Source organism: Trachemys scripta, chromosome 2, assembly GCF_013100865.1.
Source record: "Trachemys scripta elegans isolate TJP31775 chromosome 2, CAS_Tse_1.0, whole genome shotgun sequence".
Classification (NCBI taxonomy): Eukaryota; Metazoa; Chordata; order Testudines; family Emydidae; genus Trachemys; species Trachemys scripta.
The window spans coordinates 13,505,098-13,520,927 of record NC_048299.1 but is presented as its reverse complement, the minus strand read 5'-3'; the positions used below and the strand labels follow the sequence as shown (position 1 = coordinate 13,520,927).

General features: G+C 42.2%; 1 protein-coding gene across 8 annotated transcripts in view; it reads right to left on the bottom strand.

Moving 5' to 3' along the window:
* LOC117872006 (sodium channel protein type 5 subunit alpha-like) overlaps positions 1-15,830 on the bottom strand; it is a 336,265-nt gene that overhangs the window by 200,887 nt on the left and 119,548 nt on the right. For all 8 annotated transcript variants that reach the window (XM_034759944.1, XM_034759938.1, XM_034759936.1 and 5 more), the window contains exon 8: positions 7,208-7,271. In XM_034759944.1, the coding sequence (XP_034615835.1) occupies positions 7,208-7,271 (64 nt within the window). The remainder of the gene's footprint in view (positions 1-7,207; positions 7,272-15,830) is intronic.

Here is a 15,830-nt window from a genome sequence, read left to right as displayed (position 1 = left end):
GGAGAATAAAGGTAGCTAAAGTTTCTATAGCAACAGTTACTAGGATGCAGTTGCCAAAGGTGCCTTCTTTTTATATCCTGAAGTAGCTTTAGAGGCCGATTTTTCTTCTCATTCACTAGCCGTTTTGGCAATATCAGTACAGACATGATGCAAATGTACTTGCATTGTTAGTAGGATACAGTAGACTACAGCCTAAGAGCTGAATATGCAGTACATGTCATGCAAAAGGGGAAAAAAATGTTAAGCAGCCTGACCTTGAGACTTGAAAAGAGCACCACTGACTGAAAAACCACACTGCTTGGAAAAACGGTTTTCTTACTATCGGTCCAAGTAGCATGTGAGATTATTATAAATGAAAACAAACAGAACAGAAGGCTACTTTTATATTTTGCTGCCCAGTTTGTTTACTTGTGCATTTGACAGCACTTTGTGTCTAGTGAGTTTCACAGTTTCCCCTAGCAGATAATTTCCCCTGTTGTTTGTGTGGATCTTTCACTCCGCCACGGGGGAGAGAGAAAAGAATTCTGAAAAAATAGGAAAATGTCATTGTAAAAATCACAGAAATTGGGAGAAGACTCAGGGACAGGTGGAGAAGCTGAAACTCATTTTCATTTTTTTGGGGGGGGGGGGGAGTAGGAGGCTAGGGAGTGAGGTCACAAGGAGATAATTGACTAATTCCAAGCTGATGTGGCCCTTCTACATTTGTATCATATTTTGATAAGGAAACACCAGACTTCAGGTTTATAAGCATTTTTACAAAATTAGCAAGTTACGATTTCAGTAAGAAAAGCGAGCATCCCATAATGTGACTACATTAATAATACAGCAGTTTTTATGTAACTTGAAAGAACCCTTTCATTGCCAGCCCTCCACCATCACGTCTGCCACGGTGGTGTGGTCTAGTGAAGACAATGGGCATCTATCTGGTCCATTCAGCAGCACAGCGGGTATTTTCTAGTCCAGTGCTCAGGAGCAGCTAATTGGTTAAATAAAAAAGAACATTTTTTCCTTATTGTTAGCAGTTAAAAACATGTACCAGAGATCAACATACATGTTTAGGGTAGTTTTTTTAGTTTGTTTTTTTAAGTCACAGTCAGCACCTATAATTCTGGTGCCCTTCTGGCCACCACCTCTGCTTATGGGCTAGAGCTGTGCTGCTGCAAGGAAAGGAGAACCCTTAAAGGGGCTGGAGCCACAGCCACATTGGTGTTCCAAGGAGGGTGGAAGGGAGTGGTGTCCCTACAAAATGGGTGTCTTATACCGTTTCCTATGCAGTTTAGGCCTCAAGCCAACCCTATTTATAGGGAATGCATGGCCAAATCCTGAAGGCTTGACTCAGTTTTCAGCCCTTACTCAAACTCCCATTGAGTTCATGCTCACTGTTTTCCTGTAGGTTATTAGTTTTGTCTTTTAAATCGAAAGCACGTGATACACGCTTTCCTGTTCATTACTAAAGAGCTAAATCCAAAATGCAGCAAGTGCTGTTGCAAGATACTTTTTCTGTCCTTTCTAGAGATGTAAATCTGGCAGGCCAGATGCCAATTCTTGCCCAGGCTGCAGGCATTAACTCGGAACTGACAAAACTGATAGTTGGAGACTAGACCAATTCACCTGTATGTTAGTTTTGCTCAAAATAGGTATTAGGCTTATAAAAACGTATTTAGTGTTTAGAATCTATGAAATGTTTGTAAGTTGCTGCATGCATTAATCTCACTCGCAATGTCTGCATTCCATGCTTTAAGAAAATATGTACGTTTTGCTTTATAACTTTGAAAATGTTTGCTCTGAACTTGTGATCTCAGGCAGGGAATCGTCTCCTCCCCACCCATCCAGAAAGACTATCAAAATCAGATAGGCCATCAAGGAATATCACAATACAATGGACTGGTTAATGGCCCTATCACACCTGAGAAATGCTATGTGCAAGGAAGCTTGCCCTGTAGATTTGGAAACTGAAGGAAGGAAATAAAACAAAGCCACAGGATAATTTTCCATCTGTTTGAACTCTGACAGGACCAGAGACTCTGAACTGAAGCCAGAGATCCCCAGGGGCTGTCTCCTGGTCTGCCCTGAAAGACACTTTAAATTGACAGATCACTACAACTCTGTCACCCTTAGGATTTACAGAGTAACTTATTTTTGTTTATATGTTTGCTTGTTTTAACCTTTAAATAACCCTTATCTCTTTCTCCTAGTTAATAAATCTTTAGATAGTTTATTACAGGATTGGCTAGAGGCATTGTCTTTGATGTAAGATCTAGGGTACCAGTCGATCTGGGCTAAGTGACTGGTCTCTTGGGACTGGAAGCAACCTGAATGCGGTGTGATTTTTGGTGTAAGTGACCATTTATCACAAAGTTCAGTTTGTCTGGGTTGCAAGATAGACTAGGGAGTATCAGGGGACTGTCTGCGATTCCATGGTAAGACTGGTATAGTGATCCAGGAATTCACATTTGTAACTGGTTTGGTGAAATCTAATCATAGAACACACCACCAGTCTGGAGTATCTGCCCTTGTTTCTGCCAGTCTGCCCTGAGGTAGGCACTCACAGTCATGAGCCACTCAAGATAGCATGACAGTAATGATCACTCATTACCCTAATACACCAAGTCCCCCGTGTCCCTTCGCTGGAATCAACTCTCCTTCCACATCAAGTTCAAGTTTCCAATCCTTTACCTCCACGAGTTTCTGCATCTCTGCACCACCTGCATCCCTGTTCTCCTTTCCATTTATTCTCATCTTATTCACTCCATTGCTCCCAAGCCTGCCTGCTAGCTAGCATCCTCTGTATCATTCTCCACTCTGTTCTGTTTACCTCCTTCCATGGTTGGAAGACTTCCTCGACCAGTGCATCCATCAACCTCCCTTTCCTCATTCAAATCTCTCCTTAAAATGTATGCCTTCCATGGGATCTTTCAAAAATAAGCCAGCTGTGTGGGCGCATACGTCTATTTTGAGGGATGGCTGGTGATTCATGCCCAGCTCTTGGTCACACTGTAGACTGTGTTAATATCTACAGTCTGGCTGCTGAACAGGTAGTATGCATTACCACCTGCTGCCACTAAGAAACTCCGAGGTTTGGAGGAAGTGTAGCCCCACTACAAGGTTCCAGTACACCTAATACCACCAGTGGCGCTGAAACAGCTTTTAGCCTATCATTATGACTAAGAGCTTCCATATCTTTGATCCATGTGCTGGATCTTTTCTGATCCCTCTTAAAATAAGGTGCTTAAAACTGGATGCAATGTTATAGATTTAGGGAACAGAATAAAAAGACCCCCAATATTTTAAATAGTTAACCTCTTTAGCAGTCGGAATAGCTGTTTTTGTTCCTATTATTTTAATCAGAAATGGGATAAAAAAGCTGTAATTGCAAAGCGGAACCAATTTGGATATTTCTGAAGGTGGCCATATTTTGAAAATCAAAAACGGGGGTGTTTTTGCAGATCTATGTTTTAGATTGTGAATTAGTCACACAACAGGAAAAGTATTTAAAAAAAATCACGGTGGTGTCACTAATTCCAACTTCTGACTCAGTGACACATGCTCATTTCTCAGAGGGGAGGATTTTTTCCCCCCAGTAACTAAGTGCTCTGAATGTATTTGTCATGAAACACTGAACAAGTGTCACTGACATTCACTTTGAGAAGAAGAACAGCTTTGATCTCATCCACACTCATTTGAGAGAGACATGGTGGATTAGATAATATCTTTTATTGGACCAACTTCTGTTGGTGGAAGAGACAGAGACAACAAAAGTTGGTACAATAAAAGATATTATCTCACCCACCTTGTCCTCCTTATGTCCTGGGACCAACATGGCTATAACAACAACGCAAACAACAATGGAAGATCCATGCTCATTTGACTTTTCATTCCAACACTTTTCCCAACACTAAACCTGGTTTCCACTTCACTGTTATTCCTGGTAAGCCAGCAAAGTCTGCTTGGTACAGCAATACATCTGGAACAAACATTTTGTAGTTAGATTAAAAAAAAACAACGTGTTTGAATTGATTAAATAAAAAAGGGGGCATTTCAGGTGTCCTGAAGAAAGTTCCTGGGACATACAGTTATTTTAATATACCCCACCATGTCTCCATGACTTTTAAAACAGAATAACTGAAATATAGGGCTGGAAAGGCCCTCAAAAGGTCATCTAGTCCAGCCCCCTGCACTGTGGCAGAACCAAGTAAATCTACACCATCCCTGACAGGTGTTTGTCTAACCTGTTTCTAAAAATCTCCAATGACGGGGATTCCACAACCTCCCTTGAAGCCTATTCCAGAGCTTACTTATCTTTATAGTTCAAAAGTTTTTCCTAATATCTAATCTAAAGCTCCCTTGTAGCAGATTGAGTCCATTATTTCTTGTTCTATCCTCAATAGATGTGGAGAACAACTGAACAGCATCCTCTTTATAACATCCCTTAACCTATTTGAAGAGTGTTCTCAGGTGCCCTCTCAGTCTTCTTTTCTGGAGACTAAACATGCCCAGCTTTTTTTAACCTTTCCTCACAGGTCAGGTTTTCTAAACCTTTTATCATTTTTATTGCTCTCCTCTGGACTTTCTCTAATTTGTCCACATCTGGCATCCAAAACTGGATACAGTACTCAAACTGAGGCCTCACTAGTGCTGAGTAAAGCAGGAAAGTTACCTCTTGTGTCTTACAAAGGACAGAAGCTCTCCCACTGACATAGCACTGTCCATACCGGCACTTAAGGGGGTGGCTAACTCACACGTAACTTATGTCAACTTAAGCTGTAGCGTAGCCATAGCCTAAGTCCCACTTGTGAATCTAGCTGAAAGCGTGTCAGCTCCCAGCCCATAAGGTATGGCAGACTGCTGTTGGTGTGTCCCCCGGAAGGATTAAACACCATGACCAGGTCACTTTCATGCCCTTCCCACAGTTTATTAATCCAAACAAAAGTAACACACATGCACACACACACCCAAAACTATTCCCCTGACCAACACAGTCTGCAGGAGCCTTTCACCCTCTCCAGGGCCAGTCACAGGAACCAGCCTTCCTCCTGTAGCTTCCATCCAACTAGGGTGGTTGCTCAAGTTACCAGAATACTGGACATTCTGGCACTTCTGGGCATGACCCCTGCTGGCATGACATTGGATGCACGGTGTGTGTGAGGTCACGCCACACGGGGACACCAGTTTCAAGAGCACATCGCACGCGAGGTCAGGCTGGTGGGGGCGGAGTGGCATGCTATTCAAAATGGTGTCCCCCATCTGATACCAGACAAAAGCATGTCCAGTTACCAGACAGGGGACAAACCAGCCAAAAAGAGGACTTTCCAGGATATAACTGGATGAGTGCCTTCCCCACATTCAGCTGAGCTCTCTCAGCCCTATATAGGCATCATCTGAACCCTCTGCAACTGGGTCCAATAATCAAATAGGACCACCTGGCTGCAGGCTCACAGACCCTTAAAGGAGCTGACTACCCCGTAACAGGCACTACATTCAAACTTTGGGCCAATGGGAGGAAACCAAGTCCAGCACCCCCAACCTTTTCTAAATCATGACTTCCTGATCCCAGTTTTCTCCAGCAGCGATTGCTACCCCTCAGCCCCAGTGGCATTATGGAACTAAGGTCTGGGCCCTAGGTATCCTGCTGCCAGCCAGGACTCAAATCCACATATAAGTGGGACCCATGTTTAAACTACCACTGCATGGAGGGCCTTAGGGGACTTCTAAGTCCTGAGACCGCCTAGAAAATTCCCTATAGCCTTAGAGTCTAGCCTGAGCTTGGGCTAATGCAGTGTATTACTATCATCCATGTTTATTTACTGAGTGCTGATGTTGTACCTTTCCTGAAACAAATGTTGAGGAAGGCATGGCCCTCTGCCCAGGGAGCTTACAGTCTAAATCAGCCTGGCAATACAGATGAGACATACAAGACATGCAGGGGGAAGGTTGACACATCCAGTTATCCTTTGTGTACATGTAAATACAGATATAGACAGTGGCAGGCGGAAAAAGTGCTTATCTCTCTGGGGCCCTTTACTGTTTTATCCTATCCTGACCGCTTCTTTCTCTCTGCCTTTCCCCACATTCCAGTCTAGATTTTACCTTCCTACCTCCTTCTATCTTTCCCTCACCAACACATCCTCCTTCACACACACACCAGAGTTCCTGCCAATCACATCTCCATTCTCATCATTCATCCACACTCAGCTGTCCCAACTCAGCCCACCCCAACCTGCTCAGCTCCCTCTCAGCCAGGCCCAAGCCTCTCTACTCACCCCCCTACCAAACTCAGAATTCTCTCTCCCTCTTAACTCAAAAACAAACCCCCTCACTCTGAGATCCCCCTTCTTCCTTCCTACCCAACTTCCTGCAGCTCAGAACCTCCCAAGGGCTTAAAACCCTCTCCCCTCCCATCATAAGCCCTTCTCCTCACCTCATAGCTTAACCTCCTTCCAAATCCTCTCAGGCTCACAAGGTAAAGTAAATCCCAGGTAAAATCCCTCCATCACAACACCACCTTCCACTGAGCCTGGAGAATCAGGATCAAAGACAGCTGAGAAGGACTATGTGTACAGGTGGTGAGTATGTGAAGGAAGGCTTCTACCCTGCCTCTATGCAGCTAACCTGAATTAGAATCTCAAGAGGCCTATATTTCTTGCTCCTTCTGTTGCCACAGAGGTTTGAGAAACTGGAATATATACCTTCTACACCTGCATTACATGCACATGAAGCTCACAAATTAACAAAGTGTCTTTGCATGTCCAAAACATCTTGGTTTCAGTACTGGCCAAAGGTTTGAATTTATTATTCTGTTCTTCCTCCTCTGCTAGAAATACTGGAATTAATCATCAATTTCCCCATTCTACTTTTCTGCTTCCTTCTTCACCTTTCATTTCCTCTAAACTACTATCCACTCAGCCAAAATGTTATTGAGTTCCAAGCACTTTTTTGAGGAGAAAATTAAACTGATTGAAAAAGGAGTTTGTAATAAGGTCGCTAAAGAATTCAGACCTCGATAATTGAGACACACCAACCTCTTTCCTCTGCTGTTTAGAAAATTGTATTATTATGCATGATATTGTCATTATCTTTGTTTCCATTATTACTGACACTGGGAAGTTGAAATCCCTACTTCATGCCAGTTAAAAGTGGACAGAACTGAACCAAAATGTATCAAAGAAAGAAAAGAGAAGAAGCAAAGATGGTTTTTAATTGCACTTACCCAGCGTCTGAGCTGTTGCCACAGAGTAGTGCGTCCGAAGTGCCATTTTTTATGAAGTAGTTTTCTGCCACAAAAGTGAAGGAATCATGAATTGACAACCTGATTTCTAACAAGCACATTCCCAAATTAATACAATCTCTGAAAATTATCCACCAAGCAGCATATATAGTTACAGTAATCTGGGGATTTGATGAATAAAAGGTTTTGTTTGATTGACTGGTTTTAATTTTCAGGAAGAAACATACTTCAGTTCTTGTAGAATCAGTTGTAAAAATTAAAATGTATAATTTTAAAGCTTAGCTATTGCTATCAGTATTTAAAATTCATTAGTAGCCTTTGTTCAACATAAAGAAGACAAAATAAAGGTAATAACAACATAATTAAAATGCATCCTTTTAACATTCAAACAGATAACAAACAAGGAAGTCTGATATTAAAAGAAATAGAAGGGTAAGTTAATATATATATATGCTTTCAACAATGGATATTCTAAAAAGCATAATTGGGGAAATAATTAAGTGGCTGTACAGAGCCTATCCCAATGAGGCCCTGATCTCTGTTCAGTGTTAAATAATAATAGATGCTTTCCAGAAGCAGGTGAAAGTGGATTGAGATGGTTTTCAACAAGGAGCAAGGTGCATACCCTCCTTAGCCTACATGCATACCCTACATACTCTACATATCCTAGATCTTATAGCAAAGGAGTAATTCCCTGCTGACTTAACACATGAAGGGGAGAGCCCCACACAGCAGGTGTTGTGTGAGCAGAGATGCTCTCCCAAATGATGCTCAAAGAGGTCTCCATTGCAGTCTTAACCTAAATTGTTAATGGTTTTAGAAACCAAGCGTGCCAGCTTATTACTCCTGGGGGCATTCAGCACCAAAAACATTAAAAATTCTTTGCACAAGCTTTTAAAATTCTGCATATTTTATTTGTCAAAATAACACAATATAATCACACCGGTTTCAATTATTTTGGTCACTTATTTCAAAATACCTGTCAGCAAGTATGTCTGTACCAATACAGACAACAAAAAATATTGAGGAAATGTTTTTGATAAATAGATTCCTTACTAGGCATATTAATACAGAACTTTGAGTAACAATTCATTTAAACTACAATACAGAAATGCATTTCCCACACCTGTCAGAACCAGTGCAAAGGCTTGGGGGAGTCAGGGGTAACGGAGGAGCCGAGGGAGAGGGAAGTAATTGCTGGGAAGCAGCCTGGGTGTGAACATGGAGGGTTGTTGGGTGTGGGTGGGAGAAATATGGAACAGGTTTTTTTGTGGGGGGAGAGAGATTGTTAGGGAGCCTCTGCCATGTAGACCCTGGCTGACCCCTAACCTCTCTCATTCAGTCAGGCACATCTGTCCCTGTCCCCATGTGTCCCTTCACCCCCTGTCCCCATGTGTCCCTGCAGCCCCGCTCAGCCAGCCCCTCATCCGCCATGTGTCCCTGCACCCCCTCCCCCTGTGGACATGCACCTCCACTCATCCAACCCCTTCCCCCCATACCCATGTGTCCCTGCACTCTACTCCCATTCAGTCCCTACTCAAGTTTGTCCCCCTCACTAACCCTTTTGAACTCCAGTCTGTGACACCCCCCCCCAGCAGCCCCATGTGCCCCATGCTGACTGTGCCCCCATATCCTGTGCCTCCTGACATGGTCCCACAGGCAGGACACTCTCAGGAACCTGGTTTCTTCTCTTTCTTATCCACAGCTGGGGCTGCTCCCACCCAGAAGCAACTGCTTTCTGTTCTGGTGCCACAGCAGCCCTTGATGGGCAAAAGGTGTAACTGCAGCACCTCTCTGGCAGAATGTATTTTCTGCAGAGAAAAAAAATTCTGCGCGGAATATGAATTCTGTGCATGCACAATGGAGCAGAATTTGCGCAGGAGTAAAGGCTTATATAGGCAGACAATGCAAAGAATGCAGGGCTCAAGTCAGTGAGTAGATATGCTGCTGCATTTCAAATAAGCTGCAAGCAATGGAAAGGCCTGTTCTGATTACTGCTAGGAGGAAATTACCATCAGTGAACCTTGTGGTCATGAGGTCATTTGTTGGTTTTCACAAGTCAACATAGGATAAATAATGACAAACACTGCTCATACAGTGTGCTTTTGTACTTTGTTCGACACATAGGGTTTTCTCTGGAAAGATCTTGGTCCAAAACACTGCCAAGATTTTTAACCTTGTTTACTACTACTGAACAATCCCCTCAACAGATATTGCCCTGGCATACACCAAGAGTAGTGAGCACACATGAGGAGACCTCACAATAAGAGAAATACAGCATACTGATGGTGCTTTGTTAAGGAATTATAACAGTGCATGTAGGTGCTGAACAACATGGAGAAAATTATATAACTTGGAGGGTTGTCACCTCTTATCGATTTTAAGCCTAGAAGGAACCATTATGATCCCCTAGTCTGACCTCCTGCATAATGCACCCGGTGATTCCTGCATCAAGCCCATAATTTATGGTTGAGCTAGAGGATATCTTTTAGAAGGACATCCAGTCTTGACTTGAAGACTGCAAATGATGAAGAATCCACCAAAACTGTTAGTAAATTGCTCCAATGGCTAATTACCCTCTCAGTTAAAAACCTGCACCTTATTTTTAGTCTGAATTTGTCTAGCCTCAGCTTCCAGCCCTTGGATCTCATTTCAAATCGTTTGGTGATGATGCACAATTACTCCTCACCACTGCTTGAGTTCTGTCTCCTTGGCTGACTGGAGCCACTGGAGTGAAGTTTCAGTCCCTTTTACACTGATGCAACAACCCATGGACAACTGAATCAAAAAGCTGATGCAGAAAGAACTAGAGCACAGGACTGAGAGAGAACTAGAGAGAGAGAATGTGTACAAACAAGTCACAGTGTTCAGGATGAGTTTTAAAATCCCAAGTGTACACATATGATCTGTCATCTGCTGTTGACTTAAACATTTACATTTCTAAAACAGAGAGGATGCCAAGTCCCAAAGAGCTTTATGGAATGCATGGGGGAGAATCAGTACTGGGTACTGCTGGTGGAAAGTATCTAAGCAATGGAGGATAGTCTGCACTGTAAGAGTGACAGTTACCATGCCAGGTTTGAATTTGAAGAGGAGATGAATAGCTGATGCCCCAGTGATAATTGAAGGGAGGGGGGTTATAGTATTATCACTGAAGAGCAAAACTACTGTATTATCACAAGCTCACACACCTAGTCACATCATCACTCAAAGGAAGTTGGTTTGGTCTTCTGCCTAAAGGTATGTCAACACAGCACGCCGTTGGCATGTAGGCTACATTTTGCTACATGCTTCATTGAAAGGTGGGCTCCACCCACAATGCAGTGTGTAGCTACATGCCGTAGTGAAAGGCTCTGGCAGAAGGAAGGCAGTGGGGAAAGGCTCTGGCAGCTCCCCATTGCTGGAGTCTTTCCCTGGGGTGGTAAAAGGCTCCGGAAGCTCCCTGCGGCAGGAAAAGGCTCCGGCAGTGGGGAGGCAGTGTAGACAGGGGAGGAACTACTTGGGCACATAGAGAACCGTGTAGGGTACATACCTCTATGGATCTGGTGTGTCTGTACTCTACTCGCCTAAGCAGAACCTCGCCAGCTACACTGCTATTTATAGCTATGGTAGGGATGTGTGTAGTGCATGTACTACACACACAAATTCTGTGCAGTGTAAACATATCCTAATGTGCTGGGGAAACAGAGATCTTTGAGAAGCAATCACCATTGTTTGAAGAACAGAACCCCTTACATACTACAGACTATGCTCCACTGCACCCTTATGCCTCAGCTTTACCTCACTTGATGGTACCATTAACATGTGCAGGCAGTGCAACACAGTACTATTTAAATTCAACACATTACTTCTTACTTTACATGCATTTTTTTTTGTTTTTCTGATTTCTGATTCCCCTCCCCTTTATTTCTGAAAAAAGCCATTTTGTGTCAAAGAAAAGTTTTAAATAAAAATTTATGGCCAGCTCTACTAAAAGGTATAGTGTATTTAAAGGTACATGTGTAACCTGCCAGGCACTTTTATCTAAACATATATTTTATTTATAATGGAGATATCCCATCTCCTAGAACTGGAAGGGACCTTGAAAGGTCATTGAGTCCAGCCCCCTGCCTTCACTAGCAGGACCAGTACTGATTTTGCCCCAGATCCCCAAGTGGCCCCCTCAAGGATTGAACTCACAACCCTGGGTTTAGCAGGCCAATGCTCAAACCACTGAGCTATCCCCCCCCCCCCCCCCTATGTATGTGTGTTTCTAAAGGAGTATAAGAGAACAAGATAATAATCTTGCCATATTAAAACAATGAACAAAAGGGCGTAACAAGAATGGTCCCAGATCAACTGAAAGTTATATGAATTATTTACTTTGATGGTGCTTGACTACTTTCTCTGTTTTTCAAAAATATCAAAAATCTGCAATTAGTACTCAGCAGTCACAAATTAAAGAGCCTAAGCACTCATTTTCAACAAGGTTACAATGCATTTGCATGCATACCAGAATTCAGCCACATAAACACACAGTACACCAATAGGGCTGGCCAGAAAAAAAGAATTCAGTTCTGCAAAAAAAATTTTTTTTGAGGTTTCACAACTTGTTTTTGTTTCACATCAGATCCAAAATGAGCCCTTTGAAAATTCTGTGAAGAAACATATGAGACAGATCTACCCTAGAACAGCTGATAGCCCAGTGGTTAGGGACCTCACCTGGGAAGTGGGATACCCAAGGTCCCTATTCTGCCTAATTTGGAGCAAGGACTTGAACCTGAGTCTCCCATCCCAAGTGAGTGTCTTAACCACTGGACTGTTGGCTATTCTGCAGTGAATGTGTCCTTCTCTGGCTTTGACCATAAATTCCATCCTGGACTTGAAAAACTTCCAGACTAAAGTTGTCCTGAAACCAAGGCATTCCTGCAAAAAGTTCTGGTTCCACAAATCAGCATTTTCAACAAAAAAGCAAACTGCTGACCAGTTTTATATACCATGACTCAGTTTTATAGAAGAACATAAGAATGGCCATACTGGGTCAGATCAATGGTCCAGCAAGCCCAGTATCCTGTCTTCCAACACTGGCCTGTGTCAGATGCTTCAGAGGGAATGAATAAAACAGGGCAATTATTGAGTGATCTATTCCGTGTCATACAGTCCCAGCTTCTGATAGTCAGAGGTTTAAGGACACCCAGGGCATAGTTAAATAGCCATTGAAACACCTATCCTCCATGAAATTATCTAATTATTTTTAGCACAGTTATAATTTTGGCCTTCACAACATCCTCTGGCAACAAATTCCACAGGTTGACTGAGTGTTCTGTGAAGAAGTACTTCCTTATGTTAATTTTAAACCTGCTGTCTATTCATTTCATTGGATGACCGCTGGTTCATGTATGATGTAAAGGGGTAAATAACACTTCCTTATTCACTTTCTCCACCCATTCATGATTTTATAGACCTCTATCATGTCCCCACAGTCGTCTATTTTCTAAGCACCAGTCTTTTTAATCTTTCCTCATATGGAAGCTGTCCCATACCCCTTATTTTTGTTGCCCTTCTCTGTATCTTTTCCAATTCTAATATATATATATATTTAAGATAGGGTGACCAGAACTGCATGCAGTATTCAAGGTATGAGCATACCATGGATTCATATAGTGGCATTATATTTTCTGTCTTATTATCTATCCTTTTAGTAATGGTTCCTAAAATTCGGTTAGCTTTTTTGAGTGCTGCTGCACATCGAGCAGATGTTTTCAGAGAACTGTGCTTGATAACTCCAAGATCTCTTTCTTGAGTGGTAACAGCTAATTTAGAACCCATCATTTTGTTTGTATAGTTGGGATTATATTTTCCAATGTGCATTACTTTGCATTTAACAACACTGAATTTCATCTTCCATTTTGCTGCCCAGTTACCCAGTTTTGTGAGATCCCATTGTAACTCTTTGCAGTCACCTTTGAACTTAGATATCTTGAGTAATTTTGAATTGTCTGCAAATTTTGGCACCTCCCTGTTCACCTCCTTTTCCAGATAATTTATGAATATGTTGAACAGCACAGGTCTTTGGGGGACCCCGCTATTAACCTCTATCCACTGTGAAAACTGACCATTTATTCCCACTGTTTGTTTCCTATCGTTTAACCAGTTACTGATCCATGAGATGACCTTCCCTCTTATCCCATCCCTGCTTATTTTGCTTAAAAGCCTTTGGTGAGGTATCTTGTCAAAGGCTTTTTGAAAGTCCAAGTACACTACATTGATAGGATCACTTTTATCCACATGCCTGTTGACTCTCTCAAACACTCCTAATAGATTAGGGAGGCATGATTTTCCTTTACAAAAGCAACATTGACTCTTCCCCAATATATTGTGTTCATCTATGTGTCTGATAATTCTGTTCTTTATTATGGTTTCAGCTAGTTGGCCTGAAGGTAATCTTACCAGCCTGTAATTGTCAGGATTGCCTCTGGAGCCTTTTTTTTAAAGATCAGCGTTACATCTAGCACAGAAGCTGATTTAAGCGATAGGTTACATACCATAATTAGTAGTTCTGAAATTTCATATTTGAGTTCCTTCAGAATTCTTGGGTGAATATCATCTGGTCCTGGTGACGTATTGTTTAATTATCAATTTGTTCCAAAACCTCCTCTAATGACACTTCAGGCTGGGAAAGTTCTTCAGATTTGTCACCTAAAAAGAATCCTCTGCAGCGAAGACTGATGCAAAGGATTCATTTAGTTTCTCTGCAATGGCCTCATCTTCCTTGAGCATTCCTTTAGCACCCTGATCATCCAACAGCCCCACTGATTATTTGGCAAGCTTCCTGATGTACTTAAAATAAATTGCTGATTGTTCTTGCTAGTTGCTATTCAATTGGTTTTGGTTTTTGTTTTTTGGCCTGCCTAATTATTCTTCTACACTGGAGTTGCCAGAGTTTATGTTCCCTTCTATTTTCCTCACTAGGAGTTGACTTCCAATTTTTTTCCAACGCCTTTTTGCCTCTAACTGCCTCTTTTACTCTAATGTTTAGCCATGGTGGGCTTCTTTGGTACTCCCCCCCCCCCTCAAGGATGTTAAAATTTAATTACACTGTGGTCACTATTGCTGAGTGGTTCAGCTATGTTCACCTCTTGAATCAGATCCTGTGCTTCACTTAGGACTAAAATCAATTTTATCCTCTGTTACAACACTGCAATTCCCATTAAGCAAGCATTCCAAGCCAGTGGGCCAGAATAGGGTTTCTAGGGCTTGATTTTTAGAGGTGCTAAACAGATGCAGAGTCCAATGAAACAAATTTGCACTGCAGATGCTCAGCAAGTCTGAAAATCAGGCAACTAGCCTTATAGTCCAAGCTACCAGCTTATCAGCCTATTATAGTCTAATGTATACATACACACTTATGTCAGTGGAGAATGACTATTTCTCTAACCTAGTCTTCCAACCTTTCTTTTCCCCCACCCAGCAGAGGCATTGGGTGTGATGGTGTTGACTGGAGCTCAGATGTCTTTCGATGTGACAGAGAGCTTATAAAGCAGAACAGCATGACTGTGCAGGGAAGGAATGTTTGCTTTTCCCATCACAAGCAAGCGACCTCATACCAATCACAGCACAAAAGATAAAGGGCCAGATCCAGCTCTCAGTTACACCTACATCAATCTGAAATAACTCGGTCCAGTGGAGTTCTGGGTTGACACAGGTGTAACTAAGATAAGAATATACCCCAGAGCTGGCCACAATTATTACAATAAGAGTTTTTTTCTCTCCATGTTTTTACTGACAAGGGTCCAGTGTCCTATTTGTATGCAGCCATAAACCAATAACTGTCAACTTACTTTGTTCTCTGAGTCCTTAATAGGAACCATCTTTCCTTTTCTCTGCTGTAGGCAACTACTAGCTACATCCGCTGTCAGAAAGAAATGTGATAAGATGGAATAAATTCCAAAAGAGAGCCCTACCACCAGCTGAGAGAAAGGTACATTCCCTTAGGCTGCATGAGTTCCCAGCCTCTGACCCACACCATCTCCAGTAAAACACAAGAGAATGATGTGCATCCTCATCTGGGTCCCGCTGTGTTCACTTGTAAAAACTCTCATTGACTTTAGTGGGAGCAGGATTGGGCCCATGATAAATTCAGCAACAATACCAAAGAACAGTTAGTGTTGCATATTGTGTGGGATGCCTCCCCCTTCTCAGAACTAGGGATTCACAGGAGTTAGAGATGGAAAGAAGCTATTAGGTCTCCAGGTACATCTCCCTGCCAAAGCAGGACAGGATACATTTAGTAGGGTTTCTGCAAATCCAGTTTTAAATGCCTCAAGTGACAGAGTTTCTGTTGTTTCCTTTGGGAGAGTCACAGACCATTACATCTCAGCCAGGAAGTTTCTCCTGATATTCACCTTACATGTTCTTCTTTCTTAATTTCACCCTATTACTCTTAGTCATACCCTTTGCATTATTATCCTAAATCATTCCATTCTCTCTTTCCTATTTGCATCCTTGCTCGTAGATTGCTATAACATCCCATCTTCCCCTTAGCTGTTGCTTAGCCAGCTGTCCACATTTTACTTTTAATTTTTCTGTATTCCTGCTTATTATAGGATAAACTGTCAGCAAAACC